Source organism: Typopeltis vanoorti, chromosome 13, assembly GCF_054136105.1.
Source record: "Typopeltis vanoorti isolate ZY-2024b chromosome 13, IOZ_Tvanoo_1.0, whole genome shotgun sequence".
NCBI classification, from domain to species: domain Eukaryota; kingdom Metazoa; phylum Arthropoda; class Arachnida; order Uropygi; family Thelyphonidae; genus Typopeltis; species Typopeltis vanoorti.
Window position 1 is genome coordinate 104529193 of NC_143561.1, and position 20556 is coordinate 104549748.

General features: G+C 37.1%; 1 protein-coding gene across 1 annotated transcript in view; it reads left to right on the forward strand.

Moving 5' to 3' along the window:
- Window positions 1-19918, forward strand: part of bwa (alkaline ceramidase) — a 78749-nt gene extending 58831 nt beyond the window's left edge. The window contains exons 4-5 of the mRNA XM_090402839.1: window positions 16048-16299; window positions 19500-19918. Coding sequence (XP_090258965.1) covers window positions 16048-16299; window positions 19500-19566 — 319 coding nt within the window. The 3' untranslated portion in view covers window positions 19567-19918. The remainder of the gene's footprint in view (window positions 1-16047; window positions 16300-19499) is intronic.
- The last annotated feature ends 638 nt before the right edge of the window (window positions 19919-20556 follow it).

The window sequence follows — 20556 nt, forward strand, 5'->3', positions numbered from 1 at the left end:
AGCAAGAGGTGTTTGGGGAGTTGAGTAAACTAGATGTAAATAAGGCTGTGGGACTTGATAATATATCATCGTGTATTCTGAAGGAATGTGCCAGAGAGTTGACACACCTGCCTTGACATATTTTTTTAATACGAGTCTTGCACTTGGTCAAGTTCCTAAAGAGTGGAAGGAGGGCAAGATTGTGCCACTTCATAAAGGAGGTGATCAAACTTAAGCATCAAACTATAGGCCTATCTCTGTGTCAGGTGTTGTGGTTAAGTTGTTGGAGAAGCTTGTGAGAACTAGGATCCAGAGTTGGGTTGACAACAATGGTATAATCTTTGATGGACAGCATGGATTTGCTAAAGGGAGGTCATGTTTTAGTAATCTACTTACTTATTACAATAAAGTGACTGCTTCCTTGGACAGAGGAGAAGGATATACAGTAATATACTTGGATTTCGCAAAGGCTTTTGATAGAGTACCTCATGATAAGTTGACAGTCAAACTAGAGCAGATGGGGTTGGATATTAGATTAGTGCATTGGATTGGAGACTGGCTATCTGATAGGTATCAACAAGTTGTGTATGGAGGTGCAATATCCAGGAAAATTAGAGTCACTAGTGGAGTGCCTCAGGGGTCTGTTTTAGGGCTATTACTATTTAACTTGTATATTAATGATATTGGCAAAGATTTGGATGGAGATATTCAGTTGTTTGCAGATGATGCAAAGTTGGGACGAACCATAAAGAGTAGTGAAGATGTTGTGGCCTTGCAAGAAGACTTGAATAAATTGAGTGATTGGGCAAGCAAATGGTGATGTGAGTTCAATGTTGCAAAATGTAAGGTTTTAAAATTTGGAAAACAAAGATGGGATGCAGAATTTATGCTCGGTGAGAATATATTGTTGGAGGTAGAGGAAATAAGAGATCTGGGGGTGATAGTGGATAAGGATCTAAAATTTAGGGGACACATCGCCAAAATTGTGAAGACAACACAAAGACTTCTGGGAATGATGCAGAGAACACTGATGTGTAGAAGTAGGAAGATTCTTGTTCCATTGTATAAGGCTTTGATTAGGCCACACATGGACTATTGTGCCCAGATTTGGTCACCGGGTTTTCAGAAGGATGAAGAGATGTTGGAAAGGGTCCAAAGGCGACTGACTAAGGTAGTTTCTGACCTCTGGAATGTTGAGTATGAGGAAAGATTGAGAAGATGTAATTTGCAGAGTCTGGTGGAGAGAAGGAGGCGGGGAGATATGATAGAGACCTACAAGTTGGTAAGGGGTTGTTATAAGATCAATGGTGCAGAAGGTCTACAGAGAATAGTGGGAGATCAGGGGAGAACCAGAGGTCATCCGTGGAAACTGTATAAAGAGGGTGTGAGTAGGGGAGTGAGAGGCAGGTTTTTTCGTGTAGAGTTGTGAATGATTGGAATGCCTTGCCTGAGAGTGTGGTGTCTGCAAGGAGTTTGAGTGTGTTTAAGACACGGTATGATGAGATGTGTGTGTGATAAAAGGACCTCCCAGATGAGTCTTTGACTCCATGAGGTCTTGGGAAATAATAATAAAAAAATAATAATAATAATTTAGATGGGCTGACATGACTCGAAAATGTGCTGTGTATAGGCTCACATCCAAGCCAACTTCACATTCTCTTGGTGTAGCTTGTTTTTCAGAAATAGGACTGCGAACAATGCACCTGGCATGTATTTCTGCCCTAAAAACACCTTATTCCTTGTTAGAAGGAATACTAACAAGACTGCTAGATAATAGATGACTTTCATCATCCATTGAAAATACTTCTCTGCTAATTAATTGAACAGAGCACACAAGAAGTTAGAGTATAGTAATATGCAGAGAGGCACTGTTGAGGCAGCACTAAGGTAGAAACACCACTCCTGTGTGGGAGACATTTGTCAGTCCTTTATCCTCACACTACATCTCTACATTTTAATCCTTTTCTGATTACCAACTGAAAGGCATCATAAACAATTACAGTATCATTACAGATAAAATTAAAAAAAAGGATCCAAACTAAAAATTCTAAAAGAGAAAAAAAAACTTCCACATGTGCTTCACCCACATTTGTAGTGAAAAATTTTAATGTGTGTGATTAGGTTTGTTGCAGCATGTGTGGCCTTTGCAGAACAAGAGATTTTTGGAATGAGAGTAAAACTGAAGAACATGTTTGTTGAAAGTGTTTCATGAGCAAATGCCATTGATAATGTGATTGGTATAATTAGTGTTGCAAGCAGTATGAATGACTATGCAAATGACATGGTGGAAAATGAAGAGAATGATCAGATGGTAATGGAAAAGATAGTTCACTTATGTTTAGTTCTTTACAGAAGAAAACATGAGATTGAGTGGATGGCGAACTGCTTGGCAGATGGCATGACACAGAAGTGAAAGAAAGCAGAATGAACGAACAAAAGCATGAAAATGAGGATTGAATTTTGTATGATGATTCATTGGTTTGAGGAGAGTGTGACAAAATCATGTTTTCCTGGAGCTAAGATAAGAATGTCATTGATGCTATTATGTTTATTTTGGCAGGCACATAAGATTTAGCAGGTGACAAGTGTGGTATGTGAATAGACTTTAATGAGCTGCTAGTGCATGCAAAAGAGAAGAGTGAGAAAGTAAAAGTTGTGAGTGTTGCCATGGTATGATAAAGGCAAGCTGAGACAGAAGCTGTGATCGCAAATGAGTCAGTATGCAGATTATGTAGGAGGAAGGATGTGGAGTTTGATGAAAGAAAGGATTTATATAAGATGGATGGCTTGCATCTAAATGGATTTGGTGGCAGGAGTCTTGAGAAAGCGTTGTTCAGTGAAAGTTCAGAAGTACAAAGTCAAGGAAATTAGAATGTTTTTTGGGGGGATCAGAGGCAAATCCTCCCCTAGGCATGTATTTCCATATTTCCTCTTCTTTGGTTTGTTGTTAAAATATAATAATTTTTGCCAAGGAAAAATAACCAAAGGCAAAGTGCGATTTGCTTCTATATGCAGTTAGTGTCACTCTCTCAGGTGAATGTGGGTCCAGGGAACCTAGAGGTTAGTAAGTGGGAGAGTGATCACATGCTGCAAAATGTAGCACCCCCAGGTTAACTTTAATGGGCTAAGTAACACAAGGTTTATTACTTAACCCATTGTAAGGGAGGCTGTGGGATGAAGGTGGGGGGGGGTATTGCAGTTTATCTATACTAATGCCAAAGTATTCGAAATAAAGTTGAGGAGTTTTTGGCAATGGTTAGCACAACTTGGCCAAACGTTATAGGCATTAGTCAGATGTGGTTGACTGAGGATGCAAGGGATATAGTGTCTTCAGTGAGAACAGAAGGAACAGGATGAAGGGAGGGGTTTTGCTAATGATAGCAGAAGAATTAAAGCCAAAAAGAGTACATCAGGAGAACAGGGATTCAGAGAGCAATTTATTTGAGGCTATCTGGTGTGAGATAGAGGCCAACAGGACTGAATACATATAATTGGTTGCTTCTATAATCCAGGGGTTATATAGGAGAATGTAGATGACATACACTCACAAATTAGCCTGATGAGTACTCTCTCTCTATGTTCACTGGGCATCTACAGATGCCGTATGGTCACTCCGATGCTCGGTGATGTTCCACACCAGGCCTCACCATGTAAGTCCTTTTGTTTGCTTTTCTGGCAGCCTCAACCCTCTGAAGATCAGTCACTCCACACATGCCATCTATCCATCTCATTGATGGTCTACCCCTGTCTCTTTTTCCAGGAAACTTTACCTTCTATTACTGTTCTGAGAAGTCCTCCTTCCATCCTTTCTATGTGTCTAAAATATTTTAACTTTCTTCTGTCAATATCCTTAAGGAGCCTTAAAGTTCTACTAATCTTTTCTAACACCCATTCATTTGTACGCCTTTCAGTATATGATATCCTCAACAGCCTTCTGTAACACCACATCTCAAAAGCAGATATCCGTTTCTTATCTGACTTCTTTAGGTTCCAAGTCTCACATCCATAAGTCGCTGTTGGAAAAACAACTGCATTTAAAATCCTTAACTTTGTTCCCATGGAGATAGATCCATCCTTTCAGATTTTAGACAGGTCTCTGACTGTTGTTTTAGCCATTCCTAATCTTTTTCTGACGTCTTCTGAACAGCAATTCTTCACATTAATAATGGATCCCAGGTACTTAAACTTGCTGACTTCCTCAATTCTTTCTCCATTAAGATACACTTGTTTCTCAAGCGCTTCTCTGTTTGTTTTTCCTTTGAGAACCATGATCTTTGTCTTGCTAGAATTGAGTTGAAGTCCTCTCTTATTACTGATCTTGTTAACTTTGTCAAGAATTTGTCCTAGTTCTTCCATGTCATTACGAAGGAGTACTGTATCATCAGCGTACCTCAGATTACTGATCAATCTACCTCCTATCGTAATTCCTGTCCTGAGCTCATCCAATGCTTCACGGATGATGTCCTCTGCATATATACTAAACAAGTGAGGAGAAAGTAAACATCCTTGTCTAACTCCTTTTCCAACTTGAAGCCAGTCAGTCAATCCAACACCTGTTCTTACCGTGGCTTCTTGCTCCTTATACAAGTTGGCTATCAACCTGATAGTGTGTTGAGGAAAACCCATTCTTTTCATTACTTCCCACAGTTTCACATGCTCAACACAGTCAAAAGCTTTAGAGTAGTCTAAGAAACACATTACCAGAGGGAGTCTGATTTCTTTATATTTTTCTATGATCTGTCTAAGGCAAAGGATCTGATCTCTGGTGCCCCTACCTTTCCTAAAACCTGCTTATTTCTCGGGCATCTCTGCCTCAACTTTAGCCTCAATCCTGTTTAGCATGATCTTTAATAAAATTTTGCTTGCATGAGATATCAGACTAATAGTTCTATAATTCTTGAATGCCTTCATATCACCTTTCTTGTGTAGTGGTATGAAAACTGACTTCTTCCAGTCTCTAGGCCATGATCCTGTCTCCCATATCCTTGTAATCAATCTATGAAACATTCTTATCCCTCCATCCCCTGTGGCCTTAATTAACTCTGCTGGGATTTCATCTGCACCTGGGGCCTTATTGCTGTTGAGCTGCTTAACTGCTCTTTCAACTTCATGCCTAAGTGGAGGAGGTTCCAAATCAAAATTTTCTTGCTGGGAGGACTCCACATTTGAGTACAGAAAGAGTAATTATTATGAGGGATTTCAACTATTGGAGGAGGAATGACCACAGGCAGGAAAGGATATGGAATTTATACAGCTGCTGAGAGATAATTACCTGAGGCAGCATGTAATGGAGAAGACACGAGTTTCAACAGCTCTGAATCTGATCATTGCATCTAACCAATCTAGCTATGCTGCCCCTGCTTGGAGAAAGTGATCATGTAATCTTGACCTGGGAGATTGCTAGACATGCAGAATTTTCTATTAAGAAGGGATATATGTGGAATTACAAAGCAGGTGATTATAACAAGCTAAGCTCTCAGATTTCAGCATAGCCATGAAGTAAGAATTTGCCGAGGAGGGGGAGATGTTGGTAGTGCATGGGAGGTGGTCAAGGGATGTTTGAAGACAGCGGTATCTGAATATATACCTAGAGTTAAAAGGATAAATCGGGTAGGAATTAGATGGATAATAAGGTAAATGGCTGCCCAATTTAATGATGTGGCCAAGTGTAAGGTAATGCACTTTGGGAAGAGATCAGAAACTGTGTACTATATTGATGGAACTGAACTGCAGGAAAGTAATTAAGCCAGGGACTTGGATGTGATTGTATTGCATTGATTATATTGCAAAGGCACCAAAACAGCACATCAGATTGTGGTTGCTGAAGAACACACTAACAATAGGGATAGATAGGTTATTCTTCCCCTATGAATAGCTTCATTAAGCAGGAATTGAAAACAAAGAAAAAAGTTGTGTAGGAATTATGAAGAAAAAGGTGATCAGCATGCCCATGAGCAGTAAAAAGGCAAGAAGGAAGGCCAGTATGGTAAGAAAGGTCAAAGCTAATTATGAGAGAAAGCTAGCTGATGAGGCCAAAAGAAACCCTAAAAAAAGTTCTTTTGCTATATGTCAAGTAAAAGGAGGAATGATTATGGAAGGATGACTTTAAAAAGTGCTGATGGTGAGGAGATAACAGAACTAAACCAAATAGTTGAATTACTGAATAAGCATTTTGCAGGGGGGTGTATCATCTAGGTAGTGACACTGACTGATAGGAGAATAGATCGAAGAAATGGAGGTGCTTAAAATATTGCAGGACCTTAATACAAACACAGCCATGAGATTAGATGGCATACCAGCCTGTGTATTATGAGAATGCAGACAAGTTTTTGTATAACTGCAGTTGTGGTCAAGGTGTTGGAGAGATTGGTAAGTAACCAAATACAGGATTTGGTTGATGGTCAGCATGGATTTGTAAAGGGTAGTTCCTGTCTTAGCAATTTACTTGCATTTTATGATAAAGTAACAAGTGTGTTAGATAAAGGAGAATCATATACAGTGATATTCTTTGACTTTGCAAAAGTGTTTGATAGATTACCACATGCAGAGGATGGTAATAGATAGCATATTGGTTAGATGATCAGAGATTGGCTGTCTGAACAATACCAGCAGGTTGTGCATGATGGAGCAGTATCTCAAAAAAGGAGGGTAACCAGTGGCATCCCCTCAGGGTTCTGTTCTTGTGCCCCTGCTGTTTAACTTGTTTGTAAACAATATATCATGTGAACTGACTGGGGATCTTCAGCTGTTTGCTGATGATGCAAAATTGGGAAGAATTATAAGTAGCACTGCTGATGTTAATTCCCTTCAGGAAGATTTGAATGAACTTGGACAAGGGAGTGGGGTTGTAGTTTTAATATCAATAAGTGCAAAGTGTTGTATTTTGGAATTCAGAAATTCATCGATGGTACTGTAGTGGATGAGATTAGAGATTTGGGAGTGATGGTTGACAGTAGACCAAAGTTTAGAGGGCATATTGCTAGTGTTGCAAAGGCTGCACATTGTAGTGCTGCTGCTATGATCAGAAGTACTCTAATATGTAGGGATAAAGAAGTTGTGCCACTGTATTATTGTGCTCAAATCTTGTCACCTGGTTTTCAGTGTGCTGTTGAGACATTGGAGAGGGGTCCAGAAGCAAGTGAGTAAGACAATGTCAGGACTTTGGAATGCAGGCTATGGAGAGAGAGGTTGAAGAGATGTGGATTACAGAGTTTAATGATTAGGAGGAAGAGAGGTGATATCATAGAGACATTTAAGTTGGTGAGAGGATTTTATCAGACTAATTCAGAGGGGATTATAAAGAGAGTAGAAGGTGAGTAGGGAAGAACCAGAGGTCATCCCTGGAAGTTATATAAAGGTGTGGTGAAGAGGAGTAGATTTTTTTACATGGAGAATTATGAGCAAATGGAAAGCATTACCAGAATGTGTTGTTAATGCAAGGAGTGTTAAGGATTTTAAGATTCTATATGATAAATATGTTGTCAGTTGAATGAACCTCCCACGATGAATCTGCCAACTCCTTGGAGGATGCAATAACAATAATAATAATAATAATTTTATGTGTGCTAGAACAGTTGTTAATTTTCATAGTATCTACTAGGTCTTAGTAATATTGGAAAGAAAGTACTATTGTGTAAGTTGTGAATGGTCAGTAATGGTTGTTTGTTCTCTGCTTAAGAATGATAACATAAGCAGACATATGCACCAATAATTGTGCACCAATAATTTTGTAAACAAGAGTTACCTTGTTTGGTCTACTGTCTAATAAATAATTACAAAAATATTTATTAGAAGCAATTTATTAGCCCTTTTTGATAGTAAAAGCTTGACAAAAATGTTCAGGCATTATGAAATTGCACTTTCAACAGGTCTTGTCGTCCTTCTACCTTTATCCTCTTTATTTCAAATAATGTTCATTGACTCAGTAATTTTTATTTACCACACAACCACCATCAAATGCCTGATATGTACAAGTTGGGTGTATAGGATATTACAATAGTAGTACTAAATGAAAAAGTTAGATCATTACTATCTTATCCTGCAAATTAATCTGTTATCTGTCAAGACCCCAATATTATCAATCTTAAATTTTTGTCTTCTAAGAGACATCTCACTGTATCTATCTACATAGACAATGATCTTCTTCTGTGTCTTTTTCTTATCATGGTAACATTAAACAGCTATTTTGCTAACCTTTCCTATCTCATTCTGTTTAAGTAGTCATACTATCTTAGACTATCTCTGCTCACACATTGTTGAATGCTAACAATATCAAGTTTCTTTCTATTATCCTCATTTTTAGTATGATTCTTACATAGTGATCACTTCCAATTTCAGATTTTATGTATATTTTTGTATTTTGAACCTGTGTGAAGATATCACTATCAACAATAACATACTCAGTATGACTTTTTCTTATTTCTTGCATCTTCTCTTTGGGTGGATTTGTAATTTGTGCATATCTTTATGTTGGAACACAGTGAGTTGGAACACACCAATGACTTAGAAAATTAGTTTTCTCTACCCATTCCTTCCAAAATTTTCCAGAACATTTCTATATGTCTAGTTATCATTTCCTATTCTGTTTAGATCTCCAACAAGGACCAGCTTTTTTTTTTTTTTTTTAATCAGGGAGAGGGCCCTCCCCCCCCCCCCCCCAAAAAAAAAGAAAGAAAAAACACTAGAAAAATTTATGAAAATCTTTTCCTAATTAAAATTCATTTTTTTTCTTTATGCTGTGTCGTGTCTTCTATTTCTATACTACTTACGAATTAGCGGCCACATAAGGTGGGAATACCCTATAGCTTCTCAGGAATCCCGGCTGCTGTGAAAGCAAGGCGAACTAAGTAGTGCTCTTGCTGACTGAGCGCTACTTCATTTGCCCGAGCTGGGCCAGGCCAGAGGAGATCACGGTTATCATGTATTGACAATCACTGCAGATACTCAGTCATAGGTCATATGCATTCTCATATAGTGTGCATTCTCAAATCGTCTACTCAACTTGCCCCCCCCCCCCCCCCAAGATTAAATCTTGAGTACTCGCCCCCTTCAAGATTAAACCCTGAGTGCGCTACTGGTATCAACTGCCTTTTCTAATGCACAAAAAAATTCTTTGACTTCTTTAGTAGAGCTTTCTGTGGACTTGCATGCGTCAGTGATGTTGAGAGCTATGCTGGCTGTAGCATAGCTACCAGCAGGGTCACACTGTCAGACAAGCAGTGTTCCATCACTCATTTTAATTGTGAAGAATAAATAGGTCTGCTACAAGTGAGACAGACTGTCGAAGAAGAAGAAATTAGTTTAAAAAATTACATCAACAACAACACTGAGCAAATGCTTCAAGTCATTTCACAAAAGGCCTTCTAAAAACAATACGAAATAAATCTGATTACAAAAAGGAACAGCAAAATAACCGTTATGTGCACTGGTCAATTTCTTTGAGACACTGAGGAAAACATTGATGTGGCAATAGCTACAATATGGATATATTAAAAAAGAAAACAGAAGGATTTATTCTAGCTGCTCAAGAACAGGCATTACAAACTAATGCAATCAAAGCAAAAATTGAGAATTTCAGTAATAACAGCAAATATAGATTATGCGATCTGAAAGATGAAACTGTAGGACGTCTGATCAGAGCCTGCAGCAAGATACCCCAAACTGATATATAAATACCATCTGATCAGAGCCTGCAGTAAGATAGCCCAAACTGATATATAAATACTACCATGAAGAAGTGGCCAAAGTTATTCATTGGCATGTATGCATAAAAAGGAAGCAAAGTGGACTGCAAAAATTGCAGAACAATAGCTGTAATGAGTCATGTGGGAAAAGTACTCGTGATGATATTGACAGAAAGAATTAGGAATCTAATAGAAGAAAATCTAGAGGATGAGCAAGTAGGATTTAGAAGAGACTGAAGTACTGTGCACCAAATACTAATGTTAAGATTAATTGTGGAGCAAGCTCTATATAAAAATAATAAAAATGTTTATACCTGTTTTGTTGATTTTCAGAAAGCATTTGACAGTATAGATCAGAAAGTGGCATGAATTGTACTTGAATCTTATGGAGTGGACAAGAACACGATATGTTTCTTGCAGAATGTCAATGCAGAGGCTGTTATGAGAAACTGTGGAGAAATAGGAAGATGGTTCCAAACAACAGGAGGCATGAAACAAGGAGATCCAATATCCCCAAGCATTTTTATCTTTCTTTTAGAAAGAATAGCAGATATCCTAAAAGATAATATAAGAGGAATTTCAGTTCAAGCTACTAAGATAAACAGCTTGCGATATGCAGATGACATAGTTATTATTGAAGAAGATAAAGAGAAAAACCAGAAAGAACAGTGCTGAAATTAAGTGAAGAAGGAAAGAGATATGGACTGATAATGAACATCGATAAAACAATGATATTTGAATAAAGGTCAATGGACAAGAGCTAGAAGAGGTTAGGAACTTCACATACCTAGGGAGCAACATGATCCCATGATTTAGACTGTAAGATAGAAATAAGATCCCGATAACAAAAGCTAAAGTAAACCTACAGGCAATGGACAAAATATGGAAAAGTAAATCAGTGAACCTTTCTATTAAGTTGAGCCTGCTGGAAACATGTGCATATGCTCTATGGTTGTGAGTCGTGGGTAATAGTCAGAGATTCTGTAAGACAAATATTGGCTTTCGAAAGATTGTTGTTCAAAGAAAGATTCTTCGAATTGGATGGGTACAAAAGGTAACAAATGACGAACTGTACTGCAAAGAAAATCTAATGCAGAAAATAATTCAAGGGAAGCTCAAATGGATACAATGGATAAATGGCTACAGAATGGATACAGTAGAAAGATCAAAAACTTGATGCATGGTATAATGGATGGTATAAAGAGAAGAGGATGGCCAGGATGATAGTGGGTAGATGATGTGAAAGAGTTTGCAGGATTTGGATTTGCAGGATCATCAACCGTCATTGCCCATGGGTCCAATGCCATCATCTGGCATTGGACCCATGGGCAATGATGGTTGATGATGTAGGAAAAAAAATATGGTTTTCCTATTTCTGATAACTGGTGGCAGCATAAAATAGTGACAGAATTGGAAAATGAAATGATGAAAAATTCTCTGGGACTTTACAATGGAAGGTCTATTGTGTTCTATTTGTTTGGAACACGATAGCTGATCAGTTTGGAACACAATAGACCCGACATCACGATTATTGAACATTGAAAAGATTGGATTATTGGCATCGCAGTACCTACAGATAACATCAGCGGCAAAGGACTGCAAAAAATTACTTAATATTGAGCTCTGGTAATCAAAATTGCCGACCTGGTTGGCCGAGTGGTTAGCGTATCCGCTCTCCAGCCAAGAGGCTGCGGGTTCGAATCCCGCATAGACATGGATGTTTGTGATTGTCTTCAACCTTCATACATTCATTCACTCAAGTATAGATACACTCTCCCAATATGGATTGGGTCACCATGGGAGTAGTAGACTCAAAACCTTCCGTAATGAGAGAGGCCTTCACCCTGCAGTGGGTAGAAAAAATAGGCTGTTCATCATCATCAATCAAAATTGGTCATCTATGGCTTAAACCCACCCAAATTCTTAAACGCATTACTCATCCATCTAACTCCTACCTGATTAATTCTCCTTACCTTAGATATACAATTTAATATAGCATGCACTACTAACATTCTTCCATTGCAGGGTTTAATGTCATGGCACAGCTTTGAGCTTCCTCCTAAGCTTATCATAATCAACTGCCTTCTAATTCCACATATAACTCTTCTTGACAGAATATTTCTCAATTTTTATTATCTCCCAAGGGAAGACTGCATCACTTTCCCCAATCGGAGGCAATATGGCCACCTTAGTTATGGATAGCTCTTCTGATCCTGTGACCAGGTCCAGTACTCTTGCATCTTGAGTCCCCTCCATCACGATGCCTCAAGTAATCATCTCTCAGTAGGTGTATAAAATCCATTTCCTTCCTGCTATGCAATCTCTCTTCTTTCCAATTTATATCTCCATAGTTCAAGTCCTCTGTAATAATCACTTGGACCTACATTCATTGTACTAATTTGTTAATGCATGTCTTCCAGATCATACATTATGAAACTTATGGATACAACTATTGTGTTCGAATTCGATGTTTCGAACTTCACATTAAGGTCATCTTCTGGAGTATACATATATATATACAAAGAAACAAGTGGCACTATAATCTACATGGCATGCTAAAGTTACTGATCAACCGTTAAAACTATTTGCCTGACCTCTGGTGTTAAAAAAAAAAAAAAACCTCACTACATCAAAGCTAGAGTCCTGTTATTATTATTATTATCTGTTAGGTTACAAAGTTAAATTAAGTGGAGAGTAATGTGTTCATACAAAAATAATAGATAAATAAACAAAACTATTTACTTATATAGATATGGATAGTGGCCAATAAAAGATGAAAAATTGCTTAGAGTCCTAAAGTCAGGTTTTGCTGGAAACTAAATGGACTGAATGTGTGCCATCCAAATTCTTTGGATTTTTAAGCCCCAATTATTATGAAGATTAGGGTGGTTAATCAAAATTTCACAGACTTCTTTAAATTTCCATTCATACCAAGTTTTTGTATGATGCAAAAAACAAGTACTTTTCCAATCAATTCGATGTAGGGTGTTAAGAGCATGATCTGAGAGGCCTCTCAGATCACGCTCTTCTCTCAAATCATACTGCACATCAGTTGCATTCCTGATTACTCTACCTATCTTTCCATCAGCAAATAGCTGTATTTTTCCTGTCAAATCCTTCCCAATGTCATTAATGTACAGATTGAATAACAGTGGACCAAGGACTGATCCTTGTGGTACACCACTGGTTATTATTCTTTTTTTTTTTTAATTTATTTTTTAATCTTTGTACTGGTTATGGGCAGTACTACCCTTACATCATGTCCAGACTTGATATAGGCCCAAGTCTTTACAAGTGTTTTACCCTATTCCTGTTCTAGTTATCATTGTAGTCATTCTCTAGTGGCAACGCCATGCCACTAGTGTGCCCTGTAGGGCCCACAAGGGAAGAACTTTTATATCCTTTTGCATAAGCCCAAGCTGTTTTAAGTCTTTATAACTATCTGCGCTCCATATGCCATGTAAAGAGATGGTGGAGCAGGTAAACCTCTTGAGTTGCCCCATGCTCCTCCCGTATCTTACTAACTAGATCTTGGTTATTCTTATAATAGTTTACGTTATTATTATGACTGTAGGCTAGTGGGTGCCCTGTTCCCACCACCTGGGCATCAACTACCCAAGCATCACCATCTCTTTTAATGACTAAGTCTGGCTTACGCATACCTGCGGAGGTCCTATAATGTGGTTCCACTGCTGTCTCCCAACCTTTGTTCTTAAAGCAGTTGTTCAGAATGACAATTTCTAGTAGAAAGTGAGAACACATTCAAATTTTGGAATTTGGGTGCATGTGGTAACACTCAACAGGATAAAAGGCAAAACTGTGCTAAGTAAATTGTATTTGAAGGAAACTCTTTTTGTGAAAGAGCTGCATTACAAGACATCTAAGACTTGAATGTCTTGTAATGTCCATAAGAGGTTGCCTTGCACTTCCATGTAGCATGAAGAACAGATTTTTGGTTATAACAGCAAAATGTAATGGATGCACCACAGCAGGTCAGCTTGCAAGTAGGCTCCACATTGTGGCAAGATGTCTGCGACAAGTAGGCCTGTAGTTTGCATCCCTTTATCCACATAGAGCACATTTTCAGTGGTGTTGTATTCATAAAAATTGGACAAGATAGCAATGGGCTAATCTACTCTTTACAGGTGAGATTCATTTTAGTCTTTCCTCTGATTCTAGGCGACACTTGATCTGGCATGAAAGTGGTACTGCTATACCATTGCGAAAATGCTTTTGAAAGGGATAGATACGACAGTGCTGGGATGATGGTGTGGGAGGCATTATACTTAATGGATGCACCGATCTACAAGAGCTGGAAAAGGGACTGACTGCTGACCAATATTGTAATGAAGTTTTACATCATGTTTGATTGTTCTGTGATGCTGTAGGTAGATGAAGAATTCATTTTAAAGGATGATAATGTCACACCACATTGTACATGAGCAGTGATGTTTCTAGAAACTGAGGATATTAATCGAATTGAGTTGTGAGGACACTCCCCAGATCTCAACCCCATAGAACACGTTTGGGACACAATAGGGAGATATTGCTGCTCGAAATTCCCTTCCGGAAAACAAACAAGGCCTTCTCTTGTTCAGTTGTCTCAAGAACTCCTGAATCACTTAGTGCTAAGCATGATACGCCGTTGTGAGACACTGCAGTTCGGGGTAGATATATTCCATATTGAAATATATCTCTTTGCATAGTTTTCTGTAAGCATTGTACATTAATTCTTTAATTCCTTAGGAAATTTTTAACTTTTGCCAAAATGCATTGCAATTTAATTTATATGAAATTTATAATACATTTTTTGTGTAATATAATTTATTAGTATGTTGCAATAAATCTATGTCCACATTTGGCTATAGTCATGAACATTTTTTCATATACAGGTAAAAATGTAGTTTGCCCTTGCTTTTAGACACCAGTATATATGCAAACATCCTTGTGCATGTTTAATGGGTTAATACTGGATGAACACAAAATTAAAATTGTTTTCTCCTCATAATTAAGGACCTCCCAGATGAGTCTTTGACTCTGTGAGGTCTTGGGGTGGTAATAATAATAATAATCATTACCATGATAATGCCCATTCCTCTCATTAACACAGTTACATAACATTGTCACTCTTACACACAGATTCTCACCATTCCTCCTATTATAATTTAAGTTTCCCTGACTCTGTGTTAGCTCTCATACTAATTATTAGTTTTTGAGACTTCTGATGCCAAATGCATTCAAGTATAGGTCATCCCTCTTATACAAATCCATTTTCCCTCAAACTCACTCCACACATTCAAAAACTTGCACCCATTCCTTCTACACATCAAATTGTTTGCCAGCATAGCCCTTCTTCTTAATTCATTTTTATCATATTGTGGTAATATACTTACAATTATTATTTTCTCACTCTTCTTCCAGCAACCCTTTATATCCTCCCTCATACTGAACTTGTTAGTACCTGCTAAAATTATGATCTCTTATACTTTTCTGTTTTTCAATTGCATGTGCTATATTTTTAATTTTTAAAAATATAGCACATGCAGTTTTGTTCTGGGAAAAATGCTCATCAATGTCATGTTTTATTGATAGTCACATACCAAGTCTTCATTTTACAATAAATGTTACTAACTCTTACCTGATTCAGTGTTTTGTTGTTTATTTTGCAGCTTAATTTTCATATCCTCCCTATATTAATTTAAATGCTATTCGACTTTCTGTAATTCCAGTATCATCTGTTTAATAATCTGCTTTAACTTCACTATTTTGGAGGTTAATTCATTTTCAATATCTTCCTTCTTATTCTGGATTTCACTGTTTTTCTTAGCATTACATTTCTGGGTGTTTTGGCACCATTTTAAACTATATTTAATACTGGAATATCTTCATAAAAGCATCTTAATGAAACACTAAATACACAAAAATCTACACTAATATACTAATTTTCTAAGGGAAAAACACAATAAAACATAAAAATCACCACTCTTACAAGAGAACTAAATTCACCGACCAATCACAGTATAGCCTCGAACTCTTATATGGAGGTATATAAGTTTTACAATTGCTACACTGAAAAATTCAGAAGCCCTGGTCAGAGGATTGAATTCCATATGATTGGAGTAGAGCTCTCATAGTTCACCTCTATTAAAAGGGAATAAAACTGGATGTGAGAATTGCAACTCAGCAGAGGTATTTCTCTGCTGAGTTGTTCCATACATGTAAATCTAAATTAGTACAGATCATTCAAGTTGCAAAATGATTTATTTTTGTATATAATGTTTATCTTTTATGTTTGATTTAGCATATCTTTCAATATTTCACTTAATTATAGTTGATTTTGAGTAAATTTTCTGTATACAGTTTGATCTGTTTATTGACTCTACAGATGTAAAAATGGAAGAGCAGTGCGATTAGGGCTACGCTGTGTTGTGCTTTGGTTTATTGCACTGACATGTTGGATAAATGATAAATTGTTTTGTGAAATATGGTCTGCTGTAAATTTTCCTTACCTTCATGGAGCATGGCACATTCTGAGTGCAATATCTGCTTACACTGCTTGTGTTTTATTTGCTTACTTTGATGCTTGTACAGAGGTTCCTGATCAGTTACCAGCAATTAAATTCTGGCCTTCAGATGGGTAAGTGATTTTTGTGTATTAAAAAAGAAAAAAAAAAATCATAATTGCTATTGGTTTAAATCATGAACATAAATTTTATGCACTGCACTCCAAGTTACAGTTTGCCAAACTTATTGGCAGTTATTCATCTTAGCTTTAGTTTAATGAAGCAAAACACCACAGCATAAATTAAATATTTATTTAACTGGTAATATTTTGTTGGATATCAAACAAGCATCTTCAGAACAGCTAATCACAGTGCACACACTAACGATCAAGTAATGGTATAAACAAATTCAAAATTGCCTTTGATACAATGTTACATAGTGTAATTATAACGTTGCAGCTCATTGTTCAAAGTGTATGATTCTGAAATTTCATAGGGAATGACAGGATACAAAATACAGTTACACCCTGAGTTACGTAAGTAATGCGTTCCGTAAAACTTTACGTAACTCGAATTTGGAAATTACATACATACAATAAAATGTTCAATGGCTACTCATACTGCTGTCTTACATTAATTTTTTTGCCATTAATCAGATATTTTCCATTTTTGGGATGATTAAAAAAAAATTCAATTATATTTGAATAATATACATATTATAAATATGAAAGTATGAAAAATACATAATATAAAAGAATATGAAAACCAACTGAAATATTCATTTTCAAATAAAAAAAGTCTTGTGATGGCTAAGTTGGCTGTTCTAAGGAATGCTGTTCTGCAGGAAGTTTTACCCCCTTTCGATGTTGAAGGCTGAAGATAGTCGGGGTCGTCTGAGTTGTCATCTTGACTTTGTTGTGAACGGCATCTCACAAACATATCTAGAATAGATTGGGTGGTCACACATTTCTTGTCCTTGTAGATAGCTTTGTAGCTAGACATATCGGAATAGTTATGGCGGCTAACATTAATACTTTACAATTAGATCGGGCTACTTACCTCCCTATTGAATACAATCCCACCTCGCAAATTAGAAAACTCCATAGGCTCCTTAAGAAGGTCACTTCTTGACCTGTGGAAGTTACTAACAAACTAAAACCGTTTAACTCTAGACCCCCCCCGTATATACGTGCTCCCAAAAATACATAAACAAAATGTGCCATTACGTCCCATAGTGGATGGCATTGATTCCCCCACGTACAAATTAGCTAACCATTTAGCCAAAGCGCTCACACACTATACTGGCAACACACCATCACACATAAAAAACTCAGCCCACTTCAAAGCCAGTGTAGAAAACCTTACACTCCAACATACTGACATAATGGTCAGTTTTGACGTTTCCTCCTTATTCACAAATGTCCTCAAGGAAACCTTAGAGCTAATCCAAGCTAAATTTCCACCCGATATCTCAGCCCTATTTCAGTTCACAATGAACTCGGGCTATTTCACTTGGCAGCAAAAATTCTACAAACAGGTAGAGGGGACAGCCATGGGTTCACCACTTTCCCCACCCTTCGCCAACTTCTTTATGAAGACTTTTGAAGAGAAAGCCCTAAACTCTGCCCCACAAAAACCTACCATATGGCTTCGCTACGTTGATGATGTGTTCACTATTTGGCCACATGGCTCAGATACACTCCTCTCCTTCTTAACACACTTAAACAACCAACACCCCAGAATCAAGTTCGCCCTGACAAAAAAGGAAAACAATAGCCTCCCTTTCCTAGACACACTAGTCACCCGCCAATCTGATGGAACCTTGGTTATCTCAGTTTATAGAAAACCCACCCATACAGGCAGATACATTAACCAACAATCCCACCCCTGCCTCCTCAAACAATATGGAGTTATTAAGACACTATACAACAGGGCTAAACTAATCTGTTCAAATGACAAAGCCCTAACCAGTGAACTAAATCACATCCTTAACACTTTCTCAGCCAATGGCTATCCCCCCCCCCCCCAAAAAAAAATCCAAAAAATACTAAAACCAGTAAACCATACTCCCCTTCACAACAAATATTATTCTAAATCCATCACCATTCCCTACATCCTGAGCACCTCGGAAAAAATTACCAAAATCCTGAAGAAACATGACTTGACCTCTTGTTACAGACCACATAGAAAATTGTCATCCCTTATCTGCTCCACTAAAGACCAACCACTTTCCCTAGACCTACCTGGTGTATACCAGGTCCCTTGCAGCTGTAAACTGGCCAAACAGGCAGGACAGCGAATAACAGAATTTCAGAACTCAAGGACTACATATCGTTTCACCAGTATAGCCACTCTGTGCTTGCAGACCATGCTCTGGATACATGCCACAGAATAAGGTGGAATAAAGCCACAGTAATACACTGCAGCAAGTTCAAATTTGAAAGACTATTCATGGAATCAACTTCAGCCCTAAGAAACATGCCAAACCTCAACAAATTTGGATGCATGAGACTGCCCCAAATTTGTGAAACATGCATCAGGAGAACTTCAGCCCAATGGCCAAGAATACCTAATATAGCCCACTAGGGGCACCATCAGACTTTAGGAAAAACAATAGCTTCTTCACTTCATTCCTCATTTGCCTGCGTGCATGTGTCTTTATCTTAAGTTCCCATGAAGATGGCAAAGTGATGTTGCTGAAATATTGGAAATATATATTAAAATTTAATTTAATTTATATTCTAGAAATTCTAGTGTACGTTGTGAATTCCTTAAGTTATTTAATAATCAGTGGTAGCAAGATTCTTTGCTATCATTAGGTACAGTTCAGTATACCTGTTTTAAAGCTGTCCTCAAAGAAGAAATGTTGAATCTCTCTGATATAACTGAAACACCACTCATATTGCATGTTGGAAGAAGTGGGGAAAAAGAAACTAGGTCTTTTTTTGCAGGAGTATAAACATGGTTTTTTACATCACTAATTAAGGGTTAGTATTCCACAGCGTTTTATGCATAACATTTTAACATATTCTTTAAAGGGGAGAAGCAAGTGCCACTTTATTTCTGTTTCCACTTGAATCCTTAAGTATTGTTAAACTGTATATTGTGAATGTTTATGAGCATCTTAAAAACATGCAACTGTTGATTCTGCTCCCCCCCCCCCCCCCATCACTGGACATTTTACAACCTCGTATGGAATGCTTCACCAAAGATGTAACACTGAAACATGGGATCACAGAAGCAGTGTCAGTTTAAAAGCAAACATTTATTTTTGAATAACTGTACAAATGAAATCTGAATGTTTGTGTTGACTAATAAAATGATTTTGTTTCAGCTTTGAACTGGGAGTACCTTATGTTACTTTACGATGCCACTCACCTACTGCAAGCCATACATGTTAAGAGACATTTCTGTATAAACTAAAATTTTTAGCATTTCAGTAAAAGTACATGTAAGTTATATTTTTTTTTCCTTTGATGTGTGATGTTTATATATCTAATGAAAAGCAAACTTAAGTGATGAACTGGAAGAAGAAAAATGTAGTTAATGTTGCTATGTGATCATCTTTACAAGTGAAAAATTGAAAAGAATATTTCCCATTTTTCGGATCATTTTATGTGTGCCAATCCAGTGAAGTGTTACTGTTATGAAATCTTGAAAAATATATGTATTCAGGGCTTTCAATTTATAATGTATATTTTAATAAGAGATGAATTGTAGTACTTATAATAAATGTTAAGTTTCTTAAACTTGTATATTTTTTAAATAAATTAATATAATAGTGAGAAACACATTCAGGATACTCCTTACCTAAAGCAATTGTTTGGGAAGCATGATTTTTTTTTTTTTTTTTTTTTTTTGTTAAAAAAAATTTCAAGGGAAAATATCAAATGATTAAATGCAGTCAGTTTTCTGGAATGAAACAGCATGAAATGAAAAGATTGTATCTATACAATGTTAGACATCTTTAGTGTGTTTGGTGTTCTTATTCTACATGGGTTGAAACATAACTGTTACAACATTAGTTTTCTATATATGCTGCAGTAATAATACCAATATTTTTTATTTCTCCTCTCTCAGACTCAAATGATTGAGTGCTATTGCTTGCATGCCATAAAAAAAATTCTAATTTTTCCATGCTGTCTGGAGGGAGAAGAAATTGTATATGACAGAGACTTTAACGCATGGCCCACGGACCTCTTTGCCGTGGCCCACCAGCCATTTTTAAAAAATAACTACTTAACATTAAAATGCAATTAAATAAAAAATAATTTCAATGAATCCCGCAGGCCACTAAGCTATACTGCGGTATTTAGAATTGTAAGATGCTTTCCAGATTCACAAAAGAACGCTGTGCATTTGATACTTTACATAAAATCCTATAAAAATAA